The sequence below is a fragment of the Phyllostomus discolor genome, chromosome 1 (genome assembly GCF_004126475.2).
Source record: "Phyllostomus discolor isolate MPI-MPIP mPhyDis1 chromosome 1, mPhyDis1.pri.v3, whole genome shotgun sequence".
Classification (NCBI taxonomy): Eukaryota; Metazoa; Chordata; class Mammalia; order Chiroptera; family Phyllostomidae; genus Phyllostomus; species Phyllostomus discolor.
The window spans coordinates 166821043-166843088 of NC_040903.2; the positions used below are offsets into that span (position 1 = coordinate 166821043).

At 37.7% G+C, this 22046-nt stretch overlaps 1 protein-coding gene across 1 annotated transcript in view; it reads right to left on the reverse strand.

The window, feature by feature from the left end:
* RFX7 (regulatory factor X7) overlaps nucleotides 1-22046 on the reverse strand; it is a 117921-nt gene continuing 95875 nt past the window's right edge. Inside the window, 5 exon segments of the mRNA XM_036033903.1 lie at nucleotides 1-5945; nucleotides 7079-7374; nucleotides 10629-10836; nucleotides 11477-11561; nucleotides 13045-13161. Of these exon segments, the coding sequence (XP_035889796.1) occupies nucleotides 2670-5945; nucleotides 7079-7374; nucleotides 10629-10836; nucleotides 11477-11561; nucleotides 13045-13161 (3982 nt within the window). The 3' untranslated portion in view covers nucleotides 1-2669.

Consider the following 22046-nt stretch of genomic DNA (forward strand, 5'->3'; position numbering starts at 1 on the left):
AAAACATAAAACAGGGCTTGTTTTTGTCATTTATGGTGTAGTTAAGCACATTATAGTACAAGACTATTATATGAACCTCAGATGCAATGCACAAAACACTTTCCTTCTTTTCAGTTCAAAAGTCAGTGCTTATTGCAATTATATGCAAAATTATTTACTTCATGAAGTCTTATCATGATAAACAGTATGCAAAATGTTTTAAACATCAAAACAATGAAAATAATCTGAGAAAAAGAACATAGTCAACAATAACTAAGCAGAATTAGTAAATGTAAAAAATAACTTGTGAATAACTATGCTTGCCTGGTTAACACTGAACCAGTTTCAATACAGCCAAGAAAAAAAAAAGTGGTTACAGGAATACCTAGTACTGTACAAGATAAGTCAATAACACTCATGCACATTTTGTGATCATGTATTAACATGGTGAAGCAAACTAAATTCTTCCTGCTGTAATATTCTCATGTAAGAGAATAAGAAATAGAAATATCTCATTGAGATCAATGCACATTGCTACATAAGACAATTTTATCTGTCACTTTGATGACATTTTGTCTTTTCATAATGAAACACATTTAAAAAGTTTAATCTGTGGACTGTATTGGTTGCATTTATCCTAAGAGATGTGCCTACCACAGGTTCAACAAATTTAGTGCAATATATGAACCCCAGAAAGTTTGCTGGACGAATTCAACCAAATTTAAAGTGTTTGCTGCAATACTGTACAGGGGGTTAAAAATCCTCCGGTTTTTATATTTTTATCAAAAAAGATTTCCATTATTTTTATATTAGTAGGAAGTTAATAATGTAAACATGGGATTAGAATGGCCTCAAAATCTCCTTTTCAGAGTATCTCATATAGAAAGGCTCTCATCATTTGTTAGAAGAAATCACACAGTTTCCTTTGGGAATTGCGTACTTTGGTGTGCAGTAGTGCTGTGTCTCAATGTACAGTGAAGAAAGAACTAACCTAGGAAAAAATATCTAACAGATAATTGAATCAAGATAACAGCAAACACACACAAATGCCAATAACTAGGACATATCGATATATAAACCTCTGAGCCAAACCTAGCACCATTTATTTATCAAAATATATTAATACCCTACACCTTGCAAATTTAGTGAACAATGAAACCTTATTAAATTACACCCTTCATCACAACTGTTAAATATTCATTGATTGTAATCTTCTGATTGGCTTACTAATTGAGATAAAGGAAAACTTAGCTAGGTTCAAGGTAGCACAGCAATGGTTTAATGCCAGCTTTAAAACTTCATGGCAATTTTTAAATCTATGTGAAAGTAATCTTGAAAACAGTTAAATGGAGGTGTCAGCTAGTGAGCAGACTTGTGTCAACATGAAATTCATAAATAATATTCATAAAACAAAATGGGAGCCATTGAGAGAAACATTTTAAAACAAATCCTGAGTGCTTATTTTGCAATTGTGGTTATCACAATAAATAAATTAAGCATGTAATAAAATGCTCCTCTTCTTCAAGTAATATTGATATCCCCCTTTGTTTTATCAGAGATACAAAGATTTGTGGCTTCAGACCTTGGGTGGTGAAATGTTTTTTGTTCAGTTTTTTATGTTATCTCCCTCCTGCTTGTTTTTCAAAGAGGTCCCATGATCAAATTGTGTATTACTATATTCAGGAGGAGCGATGGAGTCAGTTACTAAGGTGAGGACTTAAGAATATTATAATTAAAGAAACTTCAAAATTAATCTTAAATAGAATTCTACCATATTATATGCATGCAGCAGCCATTGTGATGAAACAAAAAAATGATTTTACTATCCTTCTAAAATCCCCTATCTCAATTACCAAATAACAAAACATAAAGTATTTGTCTAACATGCTTGTTTTTATTCTATTAAATTACAATGTTTGGAGTTATTTACGTGTGTGTGTGTGTGTGTGTGTGTGTATCTGTTGGCTCCATATTAAAATCAACATTTTAAAATAAGATTAATGCAAGGTCACAAATATAAATGGCTACTAGTTTGTCCTTTTAAAAATTATAGTGCAGCTCTTGCTTTCCTTAAATTAATATTTAATTTTTTGTTACTTTTTCTACTTAAGCCCTTACTGCAGGTGCAAATGGTACTGAAGTCCCAGACAGTCCTACAGAGATTTTCCACTCTACAGTAGCTCTATGCTTCAAGCCTAAATACTTACAATAACCTGAATATTATCCCTGTTTCAAGAACTTCTTGTCTACAATTCACCTTACCTATGATTTCTTACCTAAAAGATAATGCCAACAACAAAAAGCCTATGCCTAAAATCAATGGTTTCCTCTAAATTCTGTGTAGATCAACCAATGAATTAAAATGAACTTACACAAAATAAAGATCTAGCCTGTTCTTGTAAAAAGCTAGTTAGTCAATTGTTTACTAGCAAACAATGTGATTAAAATGGGGAACATTATACAATTTAAAACCTAATACTTGTTCTTCTACAGCCTACTGTCTTTTCAGAAACTTTTAAAGAACTGAGGCGAGTCTAACCATTTCCTATTGAAGAAACCACTTCTGCAGCAAACTCTTTTAAAATGTCACAATTAATAGTAAGTGTTTCTGCTGCGGGAGGCACTTCCATTAAGACAAATACAATACATATGTCTTTAGATACAGTGTGCTACATATTATAAAACACAATTTAACCCAACATTTCAACAGTAGGATGGTCCTTGCTTTCTATCCATTCAAAACCTGATGAAGTCATAGAACTCATGGATTCACTGCAAATTTGTTGAAATAATGGATCATTCTTTAAGTCTTCCAGTGTAGCTTCATCATCTTGTCCCTGCTGACGACCTGGATCAAACAGTAGATTTGGGTCTAACGTGTTCAAATCATTGATGCTGCCTGAGAGCTCAGAAGACAACCTGATATCACTAGGGAAATCGGACGCAGCACTGGTGAGGTCCGACGCTACCTGACCTACCAGCCGCTGGCTGGCTTGCAAGCCATCTCCACTCAACAGGTCTTTAACAGTGCTATTGAAATCTAGTTGTTGCTCTCCAATTTCTGATTGTGCTTGATTATCTCCAGGAGAAAAGCTGATCTGATCGGTGCTATTACTTTTGGTGAGGTAAGATGGTGTTTGGAATTCATATACAGAAGTGCTGGAATCGATCATATTCTGAGGATTGGCACTAGGAAAAACAGTGGAAGTTTCCAAAATCTGAGTGAGATTCATCCGAGCTGTGTAATTGGAAGGCAGGTTGTTCATGCCCAAACCTCTCACTGCATCATCGTTGTCAGAATCCAGTTTACTCAACAAAACATTGGTTATTTTTTTACTGTTTGTTTGCTTCTGAAGAGCATTTGGGAAAGCCGTCTGCATCATGACTGTCAATGGAACTGACTGACTTCTTTGAGCTATGTTGTTGGCACATGCGTCTGTGTGAACATTTGTGAAGACATGAACTTCTGGGGTTACTGGACTCCCAAAGGGGGCCACATTAGATCGGGGGATATTAGATACTGGATAGAGGGTGCTTCCACTAAGATTACGTTGGCGATGAACAGCAGGGCTCACACTCCGACATCTGAAATTGCTGCTGGCAGACGAAGTAGTTCCTTTATTATCTAGAGGGGCAGGGACTGCAAAACCCTCCTGTTTGTTGGTGTTATTTACAGTGGCACCTTGATGCTGGACAGGAGAGACAGGAGTCAAACGACCAAAATGAGTGTCATGATGTCTGGACTGGGACTGATAAGACTGTCCAGGCACAGCAAAAGCATGAGGTTTCCTGAAACGGTCTTCCACTAGTTCCTGATAGCTTGGGAGAATGCCGTGTCCAGAAACGGATGAATTACCAACGCCACTGTACCCATTATTCATCCATTCAAGCTTGGTTTTGTCAGGGTGTGTGGCCATGGGTCTCTGCATCGGTTTCACAGGACTACTTGAGACGATGCTGGCATCGTGATACGCCATGCTGGAGCTTATAGGGGTAAATGCAAATGGATTCCTGCATTCAACAGGGCTGGGGGGGACACTGCTGCTGCAGTTAGAGTGTGGAGTACCAATGGGTGTGTGTCGGCTGCTTCCTAAAGCACTATCCACAGGTGTGGTCTGGGCTAGCCTGGAACAAGGGCTCTCCCGTGACAGACTCTGAGACCCGGCAATCATTTCAGAGGTTGGGGTTGGGGTTGGGGTTGGTGTTGGAGTAGGAGTGGGTGTGGGTGTGGGTGTGTGGATCGGAGTGCCATTGCTATGGATCGGATGGTAGAAGTGAGTGCTGGAGGTGTGAGATGACATTGGAGCTCCTGGAGTCACTGACTGATTCTGAAGGGTCATTCCCAAGCAATTACCATAAGAATGAGAATTGTTCATTGACATTTGCTGCTCCATGAGCACCAGCTCTTCCACAATACTATCTTGTGTGAGTTCATCATCAAAAGGAAAATAGCTTTCATTCGTTTGGGAAATTGAAGGCTCAAACTCTTTCAGTTCGGACTGTAGAGGTAACTGATCTGAAGACTGTGCTTGTATTTGATTCAAAGAAGATTCTTGTATCTGGCTATGTAGCTGCTGTGTATACGTGTCCTGCGGCATTCCTTCTAATTCCCAAACAGATTTCTCTAAGTCATTGATATCAGAGTGCTCAGGAATTGTCATAACACTGATATCTTGCTGTTGTTCACAGGCGGTGGATACAAACTCAGAATCCTTAGTGATCTGTTGCCATTCGTTTGGATTAAAGCTGCCATCTGTTTTTGAATCGCTGTCCAAGAGAAAGACGCTTCCTTCAAGTTTTACTTTTATATCTGGAGATGATGATGGTGTTTGCTGTTCCAAAGCTGAATCACTGGTTATAAGAGCAGAAGAATTCAAGGGCTGGTTTGCCATTATGTGTGAGTTGACATTTATTGATACCTTGCTAGGAATCAGAGCACCTGCTGTTGAACTTTCTGTTTTCCCTGAATGTGGAACCTTTTGGTCCTTCTTAACACTGCCCGGTTTCTGACCTTCTATGATAACCGCAGAAAACTGTTCCACAGTTGGTTTCTTTACAGGAGGCACCTGGGACTCTTGCAATACAGAAGAGAGTCGCTTTCTTGGACTTTTAGTGCATAATTTAGGGTCTTTATTTATTGAATCACCATTAGATGGTGAGCTGGTGCTGGTGAATGTTAAGTTCTGAGTGGCAACTGAGAGAGTGATAGTGCTTTGATTATTGCCTGTCGAAGTGCCTGGGAGAATTTCATTACAGCGACTTTTACATTTGGTCCTCTGGTCACAGACCTTAGTTGCTTTGACTTCAATGACCCCTTCATTTGAAGGTTTTTGCGCTCCTCCATCGGTGTTACTTTTCTGTCCCAAAAGGGCACTAGGCATTGCTTTAGGAGCTTTAGTACCATCAGAGTTCTCTTGGCACTGCACAGGATGCTCGTCTGATGAGATTTCCGGTTCCATCTTGACTTCCACAGCAGACGTTCCCCCGGCACCACTGGTTTTGGATCCAGGAGACTGAAGTGAAACAACAGAACCATTCTTGATCTGTGGAAAGGTCCTAGATTCCTCTGTTGTTCCCGTAGCACTGTTTACTGAGGCAGAATGTTTCAGAGGGGCACTGCTGCTGCTGGGTGTGAGGGATATTGCTGTCATTTTCACCACATTGAGAGAACTCATGTGTGAAGTGGGCACAACAGCGGTTTTGATGGGACTGCTAGTAAAGAGGACAGTAGTTGGAGAGCGAATGGTGAGTGCACTGGTGTTGGCTGGTTTAGGTAAGATCTGAGGGTAGCGGTTCCGGGCAGAACGATCCCCACCAGGACTGGCTGGGACGTTCTGAGGAGTCTTTGGTGCCTGTTTCACAGACTGCATGTGCTGAGTGACCACTTGTACATTGAGGGGAAGAACTTTGCCATCAGAAGAATTCATGGGACTTGGTGATGTTACCAATTGCCTGGTCCGCTGGACCTATTAAAAAGTGAAAAACAAAAAAAATCAGATTTAACAAGTCTAGAATATTAACTGTAGATCACATATCTATATAGTATTAAAAATTTTCATAAATGTTATGCTAAAAAGAAAAAAGTTCCTATGTTAGATGAGAGTTCTTCTAGATCAGTTCTATACAGGCTTATAAATTATAATAAATGCAACACTGTGCAATATAGTTACAAAATACAATATGTAAGAACATTAAGATAATGAATATGTACTAAAACAATTATTTTTAAGGAGATTATAAGAAAAGGAGATACGATCTTGAAGAAACACGCAACTATAAAGGTATCTACTGGAGTCTGTGCCAAGAAGATGACTCACTCACAGGGAGACTGTCTTACAAATGGTCTGCCTTGGACGTTAGTAACTAAACCACAGTGGGTGGGTCTCAGACAGAGCTTGTCTCTTCAAGTTTGCCCTACGGTGAATAGTGCAAGAATATGGTTGCCAGATAGTTCACGTTTTATGACATGATAGCGATGATGATTATTAAGAACAAGAAAAACAAGATGAAATCTCTCCTCAATAATATCAACAATAATAACATAAAATAGCACCTTGTTTTAGCACAACACACTCTCATTGTAAAAGCCCCTTTCATCATAACCTCAGTTGTGTGAGATAGGAAAGGTTAAGACCACAACCTCTATTTGTTGATAAGGAAACAAGACTTGTAATAGTTGAGGGACTTGCCCAAGGTCCTATGTCCAGCAAGCCACAGAGCTAGGTCTATGTTAGCACATTAGAATTTTGTTCCATCTGAATGTTACAAAGAAAAAAGTTTAAACCCCAAAAAGCTTGCAACTGTGTCAGCTCTAAAAATGACTCATCTCTTACATAAAGCTCTCTCTGAATGGCTGTATGCATATTTTATATATCTTGGATCTTTGTATTCTTACTTACGTTCATTGTATAGCTCACTTTGTAATCAACAAGGTATATTTTGAATAAAAGGCAGCCAACTAAAATGGAATCTATCTGTGGTCACAAAATTAGTTTATAACCAAATCTACACCACATTTGCCTCCTTCTCATATACTACTTTTAATTACATGATTTTTTGCACCACCCCAATGAGGCCAAACGCCATTTAATGACATTACCGGGATGGGACTAGGGACAGCTGCCACGACGATGCCAATAGGTTGAGGAGAAAGGATTGCAGGATTTCCATTAGAAAGACTAGTCACTCCATTGGTTGTAGTGCCTTCCGATTTTTTTGCTGAGGATTCCCCTGGTAAAGGGGATTGTAGTTTCTGTTCTTGCTGCTTCTTCTGGATTTTCCGTTGCAATTGCTGTTTAGCATCAATAGGCGATGGCAAAGTCTTCACTTGAGGCTGAAAGGAATTACTTTCAGCTGTAGGTATAAAAGCAGAAGGCTGGGTAATTCCTTTAATTCCTGAAAATAAACAGAAAGGAGAGCTAAAGTAAACACTCTCCTTCGTAAAAGGCAGTTACAGCAGTTACAGCTCTATTCGAGTACATAACCATCTACTGGACAAAGCAACCAGAACCAGAAAATTTTAAATCACAGTTTCTTTATAAAGCTTGAGTATTAGATTTCTAAGTTATAAACATCTGTCAATATGGTCTTGGTGGGACACTTTGAAATATGGTTTGACTCAGGTGACAGTTTCCATTAAACCAACAGTGACAGATGAAGAGTTTGAATAGTGCTATGTCATAAATGTGCAGAAGCTAAGATAAATAAATAAGAGAGCATGTTTTACATTCTATCAGATGTCGGAAATTTCCCTCCCTCCTTCTCTAATAAAAATCCATGAATTTTCGTAACTTTAATATTCAGCCCACAAAGGGCACTCAATAAATATTTACTGAAACCATCCACATCTTAGGGAAGAAATTATATGGGAATGTCTTTAATTCTACCAGAAATTCATGAAAATAGGTACCACTATTTTAGCTGCTGTACAATTATTCCAGTACAACCTATCAGAAATTAAGCAGGTTCTTAATAAGACTGAGGTTAAGATACTTTGAAAAAGTGTCCCTGAGAAAAAGGAATGATAAAATAAACAAGAGATAAATCATAACTGAAGAAAAACTGACCATATAACAATGTTTGAAAACGCTCAATTCACATTTCGGGTGTGGCGTTAGGGCCACTGGAGAGCGAAGCTGCGGCTGGTACGAGGAGTGGGGAGGAAACGAGAGGACAGCAGCCTCCTGCTGGTGCACCTCGCCATTGCTCTCCCAGCCCTGTTTCTGCTTTTCACTGTTCAGTGAACAACAGCTTGGGGAGGGAGACACAGGAAGGAGAGAAAGAAGTGACTGTAAACTCTCTCCCGCTCCTCAATAATCACTCATCTTTTGACTCCCCCCACCCTCTACATCTCCTAAGTAGTCTTTTTTCCTCTTCAAATCCAGCCCAAATTGTTCCGCTCCCTCCTGGCCCCCAGCCGCAGCTCTGGCTTCTCAGCATCTGCCTCCTGAGAGTTTCTGCCAAAGGCTCAAAGCTGTCTTACCCCACTGCCAGGGTTTCTGGACAGGAATGAGTTCCAAGCAGCTGACTTACAAAAGAACATTTGTAACACAACCTGTTCTCTATAATATGGAGACTACATTTATAAAAAAACAAATTCACCTTCAAAGGATGAAGATTAATCACTACAAAAGGTATTTAAAAAAATGTGGCAATGGCTGAGAACAAAATTTCAAGAGAGATTCTAAAGATGTTTTGAGTGATAATGCAATTTTTAGTCAACTTCCCAAACTGACTACTTTTACAAAGGGAAAACATGTTCACATTTGTGATTCTTTGTATCTTTGTTTAAAAAACACACTTTTCTTTACATTTTATGTTTTAAAAATTCTTTCAATGTTTCTTCCAGACTTTGTGAACAATGTGGGAAACAAGAAAGAAGACATGTTTCTTCTCCCCATTATACCTTCGTTCTCACCTCGTCCCAGGGCCCTTCCGGGCGTGCGCAGGGGCAGGAGAGCAAGAACACTGAGCACCGAAGGGCCCCTGTCTTTCAAAAACTCACTTTGCCAGAAGATAAGGACAGAGTGTGGTGTAACTGAGTTAACCCGGGCTTTTAAGACAGACAAATCACTACAAATTCTGGCCTCACTATTTATCTGCCCATGGACAAATTACTTCACCTCCCCAAGTCTGTTTCCGGGTCTGTAAGATGGGACTAAACATCACCCACCTTATAGGACCGCTGGGGGAATAAATCAGGTGTCAAATGAAAGCTATCTAGCCAGATAAGGCTGTCCAAGCAGTCTCCCACTCACGAACAAGTATGTGTAAACAGATCTGGGTCATACCATTTACATTTAGACAGGAAAAATTATGGCAAGGCTCTACTAAGGATTCTTTTGCTGAAGTGGGTCCTCAACTGACCATAAAATGACAAAATAATTACACATCAAACACTCCGCCCCCCCACAAAACTTAAAAGCTTCTGATAAGTATAAACTAAAAGAAAAAAAGATTATTAAAATGACTAAGATAAAAAGTGAAGTTATTTCAGAGACTATATTCTGGCTGAGATAGATTTTTTGTAAATTTAAAAATATTTACATTAAACAATCAGAAGAATCATCTCTGGAAAACAAGTTTTATGTTAACACATTTTTTCCTGTAGAGATTATAATTCCCTAGACTAATAACACAATTTACTCTTTTTTAGGTTTATAACACATGACCAAGATGTGACGTTTAAAAAATTTTATCATATGCTTCAGACAACCATTAATTTAGAAAGAAGTAATTTATCCCAATAATACTGTCAATTCTAAAATTCCCATTTGAATGAAAATACTCATTTGCATATTAAAATCACTTCCTATTTTACAGTAATGTTTCATACAGTTTATTTTGGGGGATGTTTGTAAGTTTTATCTGAGCTAAACTGATCACACATGCAGTGAAGAAAGACACTCCAGGGGAATAAGAGTTCTGCAGCTTCTTTTATGCATTTGAAGTAAGGCGGGAACTACATGGAAGTGGGAGAAGCAGCTGGGCATTGGATTACAGGACTATTAACAAGATTATGTGCTCTCTGGAGGGTTGATACCCCCTTCTGGGAGTATTCTGGTATTTCAAAGGTGTGTTAACATAGATAACCTAGGTCTGGCTTAAAATCTTTCACTAAAAAAATTACAGGCCTGGGACACAACTACTTACCATGATCTGCTCAGTTAGAAATTTTCTCTCTTTTTTTTTTTGTGAAACTAAAGCATCTCACATTGTCCTAAGATCATTTTATTTATAAGCATTAGTTTCTGGGATAGGAGTCTTTTCAAGTAATTTTAAAATTTAAGCTCATCTAATACTTATTACTTTAGGTACACATATAAAACTAACAGTACAAATACATGTATTCTTTCAATTTTAAAACAGCAGTGGAAGAGTTACTATTAAGAGAGAAATCTTAAAAGTTTCATATCTCAGCAGAGCAATATATATAACGATAGCTTCAATCTTTAAAATGAAAGGACTGTTATTAATTACCATTTTTGTTGGCTCCACAAAACCCATATGAATTTATTGTTAAGTGAAGAGTGAACTCATACGAATACTAAAAAGACAAAATAGTTCTTTGGCTAAACTCTTTCTTTTCCTACCAGCTCTGAAGATAATAACACTCCTGCCAGTTTTGCTGGTGCACACTGACTTTGTACCTGGTGGTGCCGCTGCCATTACAGTCAGAGCTGCCATGGACTTGGTGCCGATATAATGACTTTTCACAAGGAAGCGGGCCAGTTCCAGGACTGTGTCAAACGGCTGGCTTAACACTTTCTGGGCCCATTCACACACGAGGCGGCAAGCAGAAGAAATAACTTCCTCGTCAATATTTTGAAGCTGCCCAGAAGGTTCAGCTCCTTCCAACTAAACAAAAGAAAAAGAAAAGTTAAATTGTAAAAGAAGGTTTAGAGGAATTAAGCAGAAGCACATTCAAGATATGCAATCTTAATTAAACGGTAGAATCCAAATCTGTCAGGTCGAGCACCACGAAGGGACATGTGGGCAGGCATCGTAAGAGCCTTGCACATAGAGGGCCCATCTGCACCTGCGCCCACCAGAGGCGGTGTGAATACAACATTTAAGTGGTTGTTAAACCTACATGGAGACTAAGAGGCAGTTTAAATCTTTGTGAAAGTCTTTTCTGATATCAGTAAAGCCATACCACTAGTCATTATTTTCTCTTCTGCAGACATGTATAACATACATATTATTCTACAACGTAATCTTTCCTTCTGACAATATATGTACTGTCATATATATTATGGATATATTTACAAATTGGTAAGTTTAGGTCTATCTTGTCCCCTCTAGTTTCAGAAGTCATGTTAATTTAAGTCATATATGCTAACATTTTTCAGCCACTGTTCAATTTTTTTCTCATTTATTTTGTAAAAGGCAGAGTTCCAGGTCCCTAGTTTTATCCAAACGAGACTATGCAGCATACATGTCAACGTTGATTTAAGGTACAATTCAACTTATGAAAAAGAAAAGGCAGAATTCTTACCCCATCTCCAGTTTTGTGAAAGTCAAGATTGGGCAGTGTTGGCATATGAACAAAAGCTTTTTTCCTTAGTCCACTGTAGCAATATGTAATGAACAGTTAAGGTCTGAAGTATTCTAAATTAGATGGACTGCTTACATAATTAGCACCTGAGAAGTAACCATGTATGAAGTGAAAATAAAATCAGAATGAAATAACATCTACTTTTTGAGTTTTTCAGTAAAAGAAAGAAATCTTATAAACTCAGGATCTGTACTCCTTTGAAATGGGAATAGTCTTTGTAGAATGTTACTGTCTTAAGAAAAACAAAATAATTTTCATCTGTTATAAATTTAATGAATAAATGTTTCTAATAAGCTGTGCCAGCCACCAGTAACAAACAGGTCAGAAGGAAAGAAATATCCAGATGGAAACCTGGAACAGAGAAGGGAAACTTTAGCCCAGGGCACTGGGACAAAAACAACTCTTAAGAGTGTCACAAGGGCTTTAACCTTTTCATTTCTCTTTTTCCACTGAAACACACAGGATTATCACCTGCAACATGCCAAAGACACATCAAGACACTGTTGTTTGTATTCAGAAAACAAAGGCAGGTCATGTAACACACGGTGAAAGAACACCTGGAACCATTCTAGAAAAGCAGCCTTCCAGCATCCCCTTCCTCTCCTCTCCACTGCAGTGAATTTTTACGCTGTGAAAAAGGCCAAGAGCTAAGCAGAGAGAGATGAAGTAAGTACTTCTAATATGATACAGAGACCCTCTATCTTCTTCCAAGAGTAGAAAGAACTTTAATAAACTCTTAATTTTCATTTCCTTATTTCTGTTTGCTCCTAAGTATTTATCACAAGAGGAATCTGGTTTTAATTTTAATACAGATTTTAAACAGTTGGCTGAAAAATACTTTAAAGCAGGGGTCCCCAACCTCCTGGTCTTGGACCAATACCAGTCTAGGCCTGTTAGGAACTGGGATGCACAGTAGGAGGTGAGACTGGGTGTAATGTGCTTGAATCTTAAATCATCCTGAAACCATGCCTCCACCCCATCCATGGAAAAAGTGTCTTCCGCAACACGGGTCTCCAATGCCAAAAAGGTTGGAGACGGCTGCTTTGAAGACAGCACTAATATTCCAGTACAAGTTCCACAAGAAAATTTTTTGAATGTTATATATTTTGCAAAAGAGATCCCTATGTTTCTAAATAAGAGGAAGGAAGGAAAGCAAGTTAACACATTTCTCCGTTTGAATTGATAATGTACAACTGCTGTACTGTGGCATGCCGTGGTCATTCTTGTTAAAGAAAAGGAGATCAGGCCACTAAGAACACATTACAGTAACAAAACAAAGGTGAAATCGATCACAGTCTTAAATAACCACTATTTGTTATTTCTCTTGCAGTTTGATACACAGCTGGGAAAATTACATTGGTAATTATTCTACTAAGTACTTTTGCATTGTTTATATTTACTGATTTAAATTTATTTCTAAATACAGTTGCTAACTGAACTACAGCAACAGGTGTCCTGTAATATGTGAAAATTCAGACATTACTAAAAATCATCCTGGTAAAGGATATTTAGATTTGCCTCTTGTGCCCAGACGACGTGCCTTCATGTTTGGAAAGACATTTTTCATGATCTTTCCAAAGTCAGCAGCACTTAGTGGATGGTAACCAAGATTGTCACAATAACTCCTGCAAAAGAAGGAAGGACCAATTTAGAGAGCAACACAACTCAGAATTATACAGTGCAGTGCTATTTCAATAGAATTCTATCCCTTCGACAAAGTGAAAAAACACATCTCCAAGTCATTCACCACAGCTTTCACTGATACATGGTCTTCATTCTCTCTGGATACTAACTCAGGGTTAGATTATTTTATCCTCAGGGTGCACTGTACCACTGCCTTCAGTAGCATTCAAGAAGCTTTCAGTAAGAGATAGGTGGGTGGTATGAAGTTTTTCAATGACAATCCAACCCTGCATTCTGAATTGGGTATATCCAGCTCAAAACAGTAAGGCTGTAAGTTTCCACATATATACATATAGGTATATATATGGCATACACACATCAGGTATTAGAGACAAAACCACTACACAGTTTAATACAGAAACATGATATATTAGAACAAAAAGGGATCTTACAGATCAACTATACTAGCACTCTCATGTCACCCATAAGGGAAGCCACAGAGAGAAGTTCCAAAGGTCCAGTGTTCTCTCCTCACCCCTACCCTCCTTATTATTGCCAGGAAACAAGTACTTTGTAAGGCAGTATCTTCAAGTGAGACCAGGGAAACAAACTCAGTCTTAATTACTCCTGGAATCAGCTGTTGTTATTCTCTAAAAGTGCCAGTCACAGGTAAAAGGACAATCTCTCCTCTAGCAGCTCAGCAGCAGGCCAAAGCCTTAACTTGCTGTGGCTGCCAAGACCTTCTTCACAACTGCTGGCCTTTCAGAGAACCACTACCCGAGAAATAACGAAGAGGAAGTCAGAGGAATTCCCAAGTGCTTCAATCAAGTCCCCCCACCTTTAGCATCAACCAGAGCAGCTTCTTGATGAAGACATGCATGTGGGGGAGAGCCAAAGTAAGAGATTTAGGATGAAGAAACAAAGGAAAAGAACCGGAAGGCTTTTATTAATATCCTGACAACATTACTGAAGTGACGTGAACACAAGAAGTTGAATTAGGAGATACTCAGGATGACGTAGGGACCCCTGGGAGTCTTAATAGAGAGAAAAGGGATAGGTCTGGAGACAATGGTATTTTTCTCGATCACGCCCTCCCTATGCCCACATTCCCCTGGTGAGGGTGGGCAGGGGAAGAAGCTAACACACGTTGAGAGTTCCCTCTACAGAAGTATCTGAACATCATATTTAAATTGAGACTAACTACAGTACTCTGGTTCAGGGATCAAGGTTTAAGTATAAGCTGAGGAGGTGACTGTTTCTGGGTGCTGACAATTTAATGAATTATATTAAGTCATAACCATTTTGGCAGCAAGTTAAATCAGTCACCTTCATGGCTTAAACCAGCACAGAAAGAAAATGTGCATGAGGCTCCTTTGCACGGAAGGAACTGCACGCATGCCGTTTCCCCTGCCTGGATCATTACTTTTCTTGCCCTTCGAGTCCTAACTTAAATGTTATGATTTTGAAAGGATCTCTTCTATCTACCACAATGCCCTCCTGCTACACCTAGCCACATTCACTATTAGTGTACTTACACTAAGCAACAGCCAATTTACTTGTTTCCTCTATCAGGGCAGTGACCATGTACAGGGGTGAGCAAAAGTAGGTTTACAGCTGTATGTGAAACAGTTATTCTTGTATTATTAACTACTATATTATTCATTTATATTACAACTGTAAACCTACTTTTGCCCACTCCATGTATCTGGTTCACCATTTTATTCTCAGTACTAGGAGCAAGATTTAAGAATCACATTAACCCTTGATTTGACATTAAGTATGCAGTATTTAAAATGACAAGAAACTTTAAACAAACATACAAAAAGACAAAAACAAACAAACAAACAAACAAACAACCCAGCAATCCCCCCAAACCAATGCCCACGGGCTCCTATGATCGCATAGGCAGATGGGCCTAAAAACACTGACACTAAAGAAAAGCAGGGCAATGAGCCTGACGAGGGACAGAATGTATCCATTCTTATCCTCTCTCTGTGATTAGATTCTGATTTTTTCTATTGTATTAGTATGCCAAAAGTTTTTAATTTGGTAGATGTGATAGGTAAAAAGGCTGGCAAAGTTAACGATCAAGATGACCAATTTGCTTGTCAAAATGGAACTAATCCTAAGTGAGATTTCAGATGCTCACCACCTGAGTTCATCTGGAAATTGATTCTTAATTTTTTTGTTACAAGAGAGGAATCCACCTTTAGAATGACTTTTAAAATAATAACCTTATCTTTAGTGGATATAAAAAATATCTTGTAGACACATAAACAGCTCAAATTATTCTTCCTGAATACAAAGGAAGCAAAGTTTAAGAGTAAAACATCTTACGATTCAAAATTCTATACTGTGACATCTTATACATCAAAGACAAAATAAGAGAGCCTCAATTTAAAGGCAACAATAACAATGCTGGAAACATGTCCTCAGTTGCTCTAATTCTGTGAAATCTTGGAACTGAAAATGAGCTCAGCAGTATGGTTCAACTTCCTGCCAGAGGAGGAAACGGCCATATCCCCAAATGATGGGCCACTACAATGTGAACACCGCCCTGATGGGGAGGGCGTTATTGAGGTAGTCTACCCAATTTTCAGCAGTTCTCATTTTCAAAGAAAAGGAATTTCATTGTTAGAGCCCTTCCTCCACTGGGAAGATCTGGCTAGTCAATGATTCTGCTTTTAATCTAATTCAGTAGGTATTTATACGCTACCTAGTCATAATTTTTAAATCCAGTGCTATCTGACAAGCCATAGGCCATTCCAGGACACATGGAGATCTTTGTTAGTTTGTGTCTCGTTTTCCTGCTTCGTAACTAATTGCATGCTGATCAAGCAAGATACAAGTTAGGTGTCAACACCTAGCTCAGTGTCAGATTATATTTATGTAAACTCAAAGATGGGGAGAAACACAGAATGTTCTGTTTATAAAATAATAAACACTTTGATGCCATTCTTAAAATCAGTTCCTTTATTGTCACACTTTTCCTCCTTATTAAAAAGTTAAAAAAATTTATTTTACGAAGACAGAAACATCACTGTGAGAGAAAAACACTAATAATTCAACAATAATAACTGAAAAACTGCAATATTTGGTTGGCCAAAAAGTCCATATGTTGTTTTCTGTAAAATAAAAGACACATTTCTCATTTTTACTGATAACTTTATTGATTTGGATATTTTTAGTATGTCAGCTACCTCCTGCATGGTATAACTTTGATTGTTCTCAATTAACGCCTGGATTTCATTGCTACCAACCTCAACTGGTCTACCCAACCGTGGGGAAATTATCCAGCAAGAAACTCCCAGCATGAAACTTTGCAAATCACTACTGACATGTTTGATCAACCATAGCACCTCCATACAGTGCATTTTTACCTTTCTTGAAATAATAAAGCATAATATGCCAAAATGTTGTGTATCTTCTTCCATCTTCAATATTAAAAGGGCTATACAAAAATTCACCAAGTTTGATTAAGTTTTTTAAAAATGCAAGCTGATATGACAGCTGTCACAATACAATCTAACAAAATTGTTTCGAATGAAGTTAAAGACAACTAAGTGCTACTAGAGCCACCTTACAGAAAAAACAAAACAAACTTTTGGGCCAATCCGATACTTCACTTTCAATAAGGGATAGAACTAAGAAGAGAAACAAGGAAACAGAAGATATAAAACAACAGTACAAATCAACTATACCTAAAATATGATCTACAGAACAACCCACCTGACCAAGCAAGCACAGAATATACATTCTTCTCAAGTGCACATGGATTATTCTCCAGGATAGATGGTATACTAGGCTATAAACACAACTGTACACTAAAAGTAATAAATCTATACAAAATATTTTCTCCAACTATAATGTGTTGGAATATGAAATCAATAACTGAAAGAAACTGAAAATTCACCCATATGTAAACTATAAATGGGTTAAAGAAGAAATCACAAGAAAAATTAGACAATACTTTGAGATAAATAAAAATGAAAGCACAACATACCAAAACTTACAGGATGCAGTGAAAGTACTGCTTAGAGAAAAGTCTATGGCTATTTATGCCTACATTAAACAAAGAGAAAGGTCTTAAGTGAGTAACATAATCTTCCATTTTAAAGATCCAGAAAAATAAGAGGAAACCAAATCCAGTGCAGACAGAAGTAATAATAAGGATTAAGGTGGAGATAAATGAAATAGGAAATAGAAAAAAATTAACCAACCTAAAACTTGTTTCTTTGAAAAGATCAATGAGGCTGACAAACCTTTAGCTAAACTGACCAAGATGAAAAAAAAAAAAAGATTCGAATAACTGAAATCAGGAATGGAAGCGAGACATTACAACTACTGTTATAGAAATAAAAGGGCTATAAGAGAGTACTATGAAAAACTGTATGCCAATGGAATACCCACATGAAATAGACAAATTCCTAGAAAGGCATAAAGTACCAAAATGGACTCAAACTGAAATGAGACAATTTGATCTATAAAAAAGACTGAATTAGTAATTTAAAAAATACCCACAAACACCTGGCCTAGATGACTTCACAGGTGAATTCTACCAAACTACTAAAGATCAATACCAATCCTTTATAAACTCTTTAATAAAAACAGAAAATACTTCCAAACTCACTTTGTAAGGCCTGCATTACTCTGACTCCAAACTAGACAGAGATATCATAAGAAAAATGCAGAGCATATCCTTATAAATATATATGTAAAAATCTTAAAAAATTTTTTATTATACGGCTTAGGCTTCTGGTCAAGATAGAGGTGTAGGGAGACATGCTTTGCATTCTCACACAACCACAGAAAGAATAGCAACTAGATCTCAAAACAAACGACATCCAGAATCATCAGAAAATCATGCTGTGTGGAAGCCTGACAACTAAGGATTTAAAGAAGCCACATTCATCCAGACAGGTAGGAGGGACAGAGTCTCGGAGATAAGCAAGAGAGGCATGGAGACATGATGTAGAACAGAGAGGTGGAGATGGAATGGATAGTCTCATATTCAGGTATGGTGGGTAAAAATCGGAAGGGACACCTTGGGAGCAAGCAAGCCCAGTCCCAGGCCAGACCAAAAGGCCCAGGGATCCAGTGCCAGGAAGATAAATCCCCATAACTTCTAGCTATAAAAACTAGTGGGGTGTGGGCTGCAGGAGAAACTGTCAGATTTTCAGGAGACTGTTTAAAGAGCCCACACAGACTTAGAAGGTATGCAAACCCATCCACTCTGGGTTTCAGCACCAGGGCAACAGCCGGAAGGGCATCAGTCACATATGGGAAGTGGGGGAAGTGACTGGAAATGGGATGAGAGCCAGGCAAACCTCCAGAAGCTAAGCAGCTGCACAGTCCCCTCTCTGAGCACCCCAAATCCCACAAAGTGGTGAGGAGGGTTGCCCCACCCTGGCAATTACCTAGGGCTCTGCCTCACACAATTTACAGGTGTTTTTTTCTACAACAGGCCACACTACTAAGACAGGGTGTCAAAGCAGCTCTACCTAACAAACAGAAACAAACACAGAGAGGCTACCAAATAGAAGAGACAAAGAAATATGGCCCAAACGAAAGAATACAACAAAACCCCAGAAAAAGAACTAAATGAAACAAAGACAAACAACCTATCAGATGCAGAGTTCAGGTGATCAGGATGCTCAAAGAATTCATGAGTACAGCAACAACATAAAGGATAAATGAAGGTACACTAAGCGAAATAAAGAAAAATCAACAGGGAACCAACAATCAAAAGAAGGAAGCCAGGATTCAAATCAATGATTTGGAATATAAGGAAGAAATAAACATTCAACCAGAACAGCAAGAAGAAACAAGGATTTTAAAAAAAAATGAGGATAGTATAAGGACCCTTTGGGACATCTCCAAACATACGAACATCCAAATCATAGGAATGCCAGAAGGAGAAGAGGAAGAGCAAGAAATCGAAAACATATATGAAAAAAAGAATGAAGGAAAACTATGCTAATTTGGCAAAGGAAATATACATACAAGTCTGGGAAAGGTAAGAATTCCAACCAAGTTGGGGCCAAGGAGGACCACACCAAGACACATCATAATTAAAATGCCAAAGTTCAAAGATAAGGAGAGAATCTTAAAAGCAGCAGGAGAAAAGCAGAAAGTTACCAACAAAGGAGTTCCCATTAGACTATCAGCTGATTTCTCAAAAGAAACTTTGCAAGCAAAAGGTATTCAAAGTGATGAAAAGCATGAACCTACAACCAAGATTACTCTAATCCAGAAAAGCTATCATTTAGAATGGAAGGGCAGATGGAGTGCTTCCCAGACAAGGTAAAGTTAAAGGAGTTCATCATCACCAAGCCCTTATTATATGATAAATGCTGAAGAAACTTATTTAAGAAACAAAAGAAGACAGAAACTATGAACATCAAAATGACAACAAATTCACAATTATTGGTAACAATCTAAAAAAACTAAGCAAACTACCAGGACAGGAACAGAATCATAGACATGGAGATCATGTGGAGGGTTATTAGCTGAGAGGGGGAAAGGGGAGAATCGAGGAAGGGTACAGGGATTAAGAAGCATAACTAGTAGGTACAAAATAGACAGGGGGATGTTAAGGATAGTATAAGAAATGGAAAAGCCAAAGAACTTTTATGTACAACCCACAGACATGAATGAAGAGCAGAGGACTGCTGGAGGGAAGGGGGGCGGGTTCTAGGCAGAGGGGTGCATAAGAGGGGAAAAACTGAGACAACTGCAAAAGCATAATCAATAAAATATATTTTTAAAAAAGTTTGTATTTATTGATTTTTAGAGAGAGAAAGGGAGTTGGGGCGGGGGGGGAGCAAGGGGGAGAGAAAACACTGATTTGTTATTCCACTTATTTTTGCATTCATTGGCTCCTTCTTATGTGTACTCTGACTGGGATCAAATCCACAACCTTGGCACATCAGGACAATGTTCCAACCAACTGAACTACTTGGCCAGGGCTGTAAAAATCTTTAACACAATACTAGCAAACTGAGTCTATCACTACGTATAAAGGATTATATAGCATGACCACCCAGGATTTATCTCAGGAATACAAGATGGATTCAACATACAAAAATCAATCAGTAATGTAACACAATATTAATTGCATAAGGGAAAAAACTGATATGGTAATCTCAATAGATGCAGAAAAAACATGTGAGAAACTTCAACAATCAACAATCTGGAAATAGTATGCAAGTTCCTAAACCTGAAAAAGGTCATCTACGGAAAACCCACAGTTAACATCATATATTGAATGTTGGCACACTGAAAGGTTCTTCCTCCAAATCAGGCAAAAGACAAGGATGTCTGCCTCATCATTTCTGTCTAACATTGTATTGGAAGATTCCAGCCAGGGCAATTAGGCAACAAAATAACATAAAAGCCAAATTAGAAAATAAGAGGTAATGCTATCTTTATTTTCAGATGACCTATTACATATATATAATAGGATAATACCTATCCTAATACCTAGGATATATATAATGGATAATATCTATATGGATAATATCTATATCTATATATCTGTATCTATATCCATATAGATACAGATATATAGATATAGATAGACAGATAACCCTAAGGAATGTACTAAAATACTGCCATTAGAGTTAATTAACGAGTTCAGGAGACAAAATCATATATAGTCACATGCCAATTAAGGATGGGAATATGTTCTGAGAAATGTGTCAGGAAGTGAATCTGTCATTCTTCAAACACTGTAGAGTATAGTACTTACACAAACCTAGGTGGTATAGCCTACTACTATAAATTGTATGTGCTATAATTTTATATGACCAGCAGCACAGTAGGCTTATTTACACCAGCACCACCACCACCACGTGAGTAATGCACTGAGATATGACAGGATAGGTAGGACATCACTAAGCAATGGGAATTTTTTTCAGCTCCATTACAATCTTATGAGATCACCATCATATACGTGGTCTGTCACTATTGACAAAAACATTGTTATGTGGTGCATGGCTGTATAAAAATCAGTCTTATTTCTATACACATGTACAATCAAAAGTGAAATTTAAAAAGTAACTCCATTTACAGTATTTTAAAAGAACACTAGGAATAAGCTTAACAAAATAAATACAAGATTTTTTACATGAAAACTACAAAATATTCCTGAAGAAAACTAAAAATCTGAGTAAACAGAAATACATTTCGTGTTCATGGATTGGAAGAATATTGTTAAGCTGGCAATAGTCCTAAATTTATCTATTGATTAAATACAATCTTTATGAAAATTCCTCTGCCTTCATTACAGAAATTAACAAGTTAATTCTAAAATCCATATGGAAATTTAAGGAAACCAGAGAGTCAAAAAAATGAATCTGGAAGGCTGATACTTCCCTATTATCAAAACTTATGACAAAACTAAAATAACCAAGACAGTGTGATGATATCATAAAGATACACAGAACAATGGGACAGAATTCAGAGCCCAGAAGTAAGCCCATACATTGATGGCCAATTGATTTCCACAAGGGTTCCAAGACCATTCAATGGGGAAGAAATAATCTTTTCAACAGATGATGCATGGTTGTTGAATATCCATGAACAAAAGAATGAATTTGGGTACCTGCCTCACACCACATATAAAATTTAAATAAAATGCAAAGATCCAAATGTATGAGCTAAAGCAATAAAATTCTTATAATGAAACAGTATAAATCTGCATGACCTTGCATTAGGCAAGTTTGTTAGTTATGATAGCTAAAATCACAAGTAACCAAAGGAAAAAAATAAACTAACTTCATCAAAATGAAAAACTTTTGTTCACTAGAGGACAGTCAAAACAATGAAGACAGCCCACAGGTGGGAAAATATTTACAAATCATAATATATCTAGTAAGAATTTAGT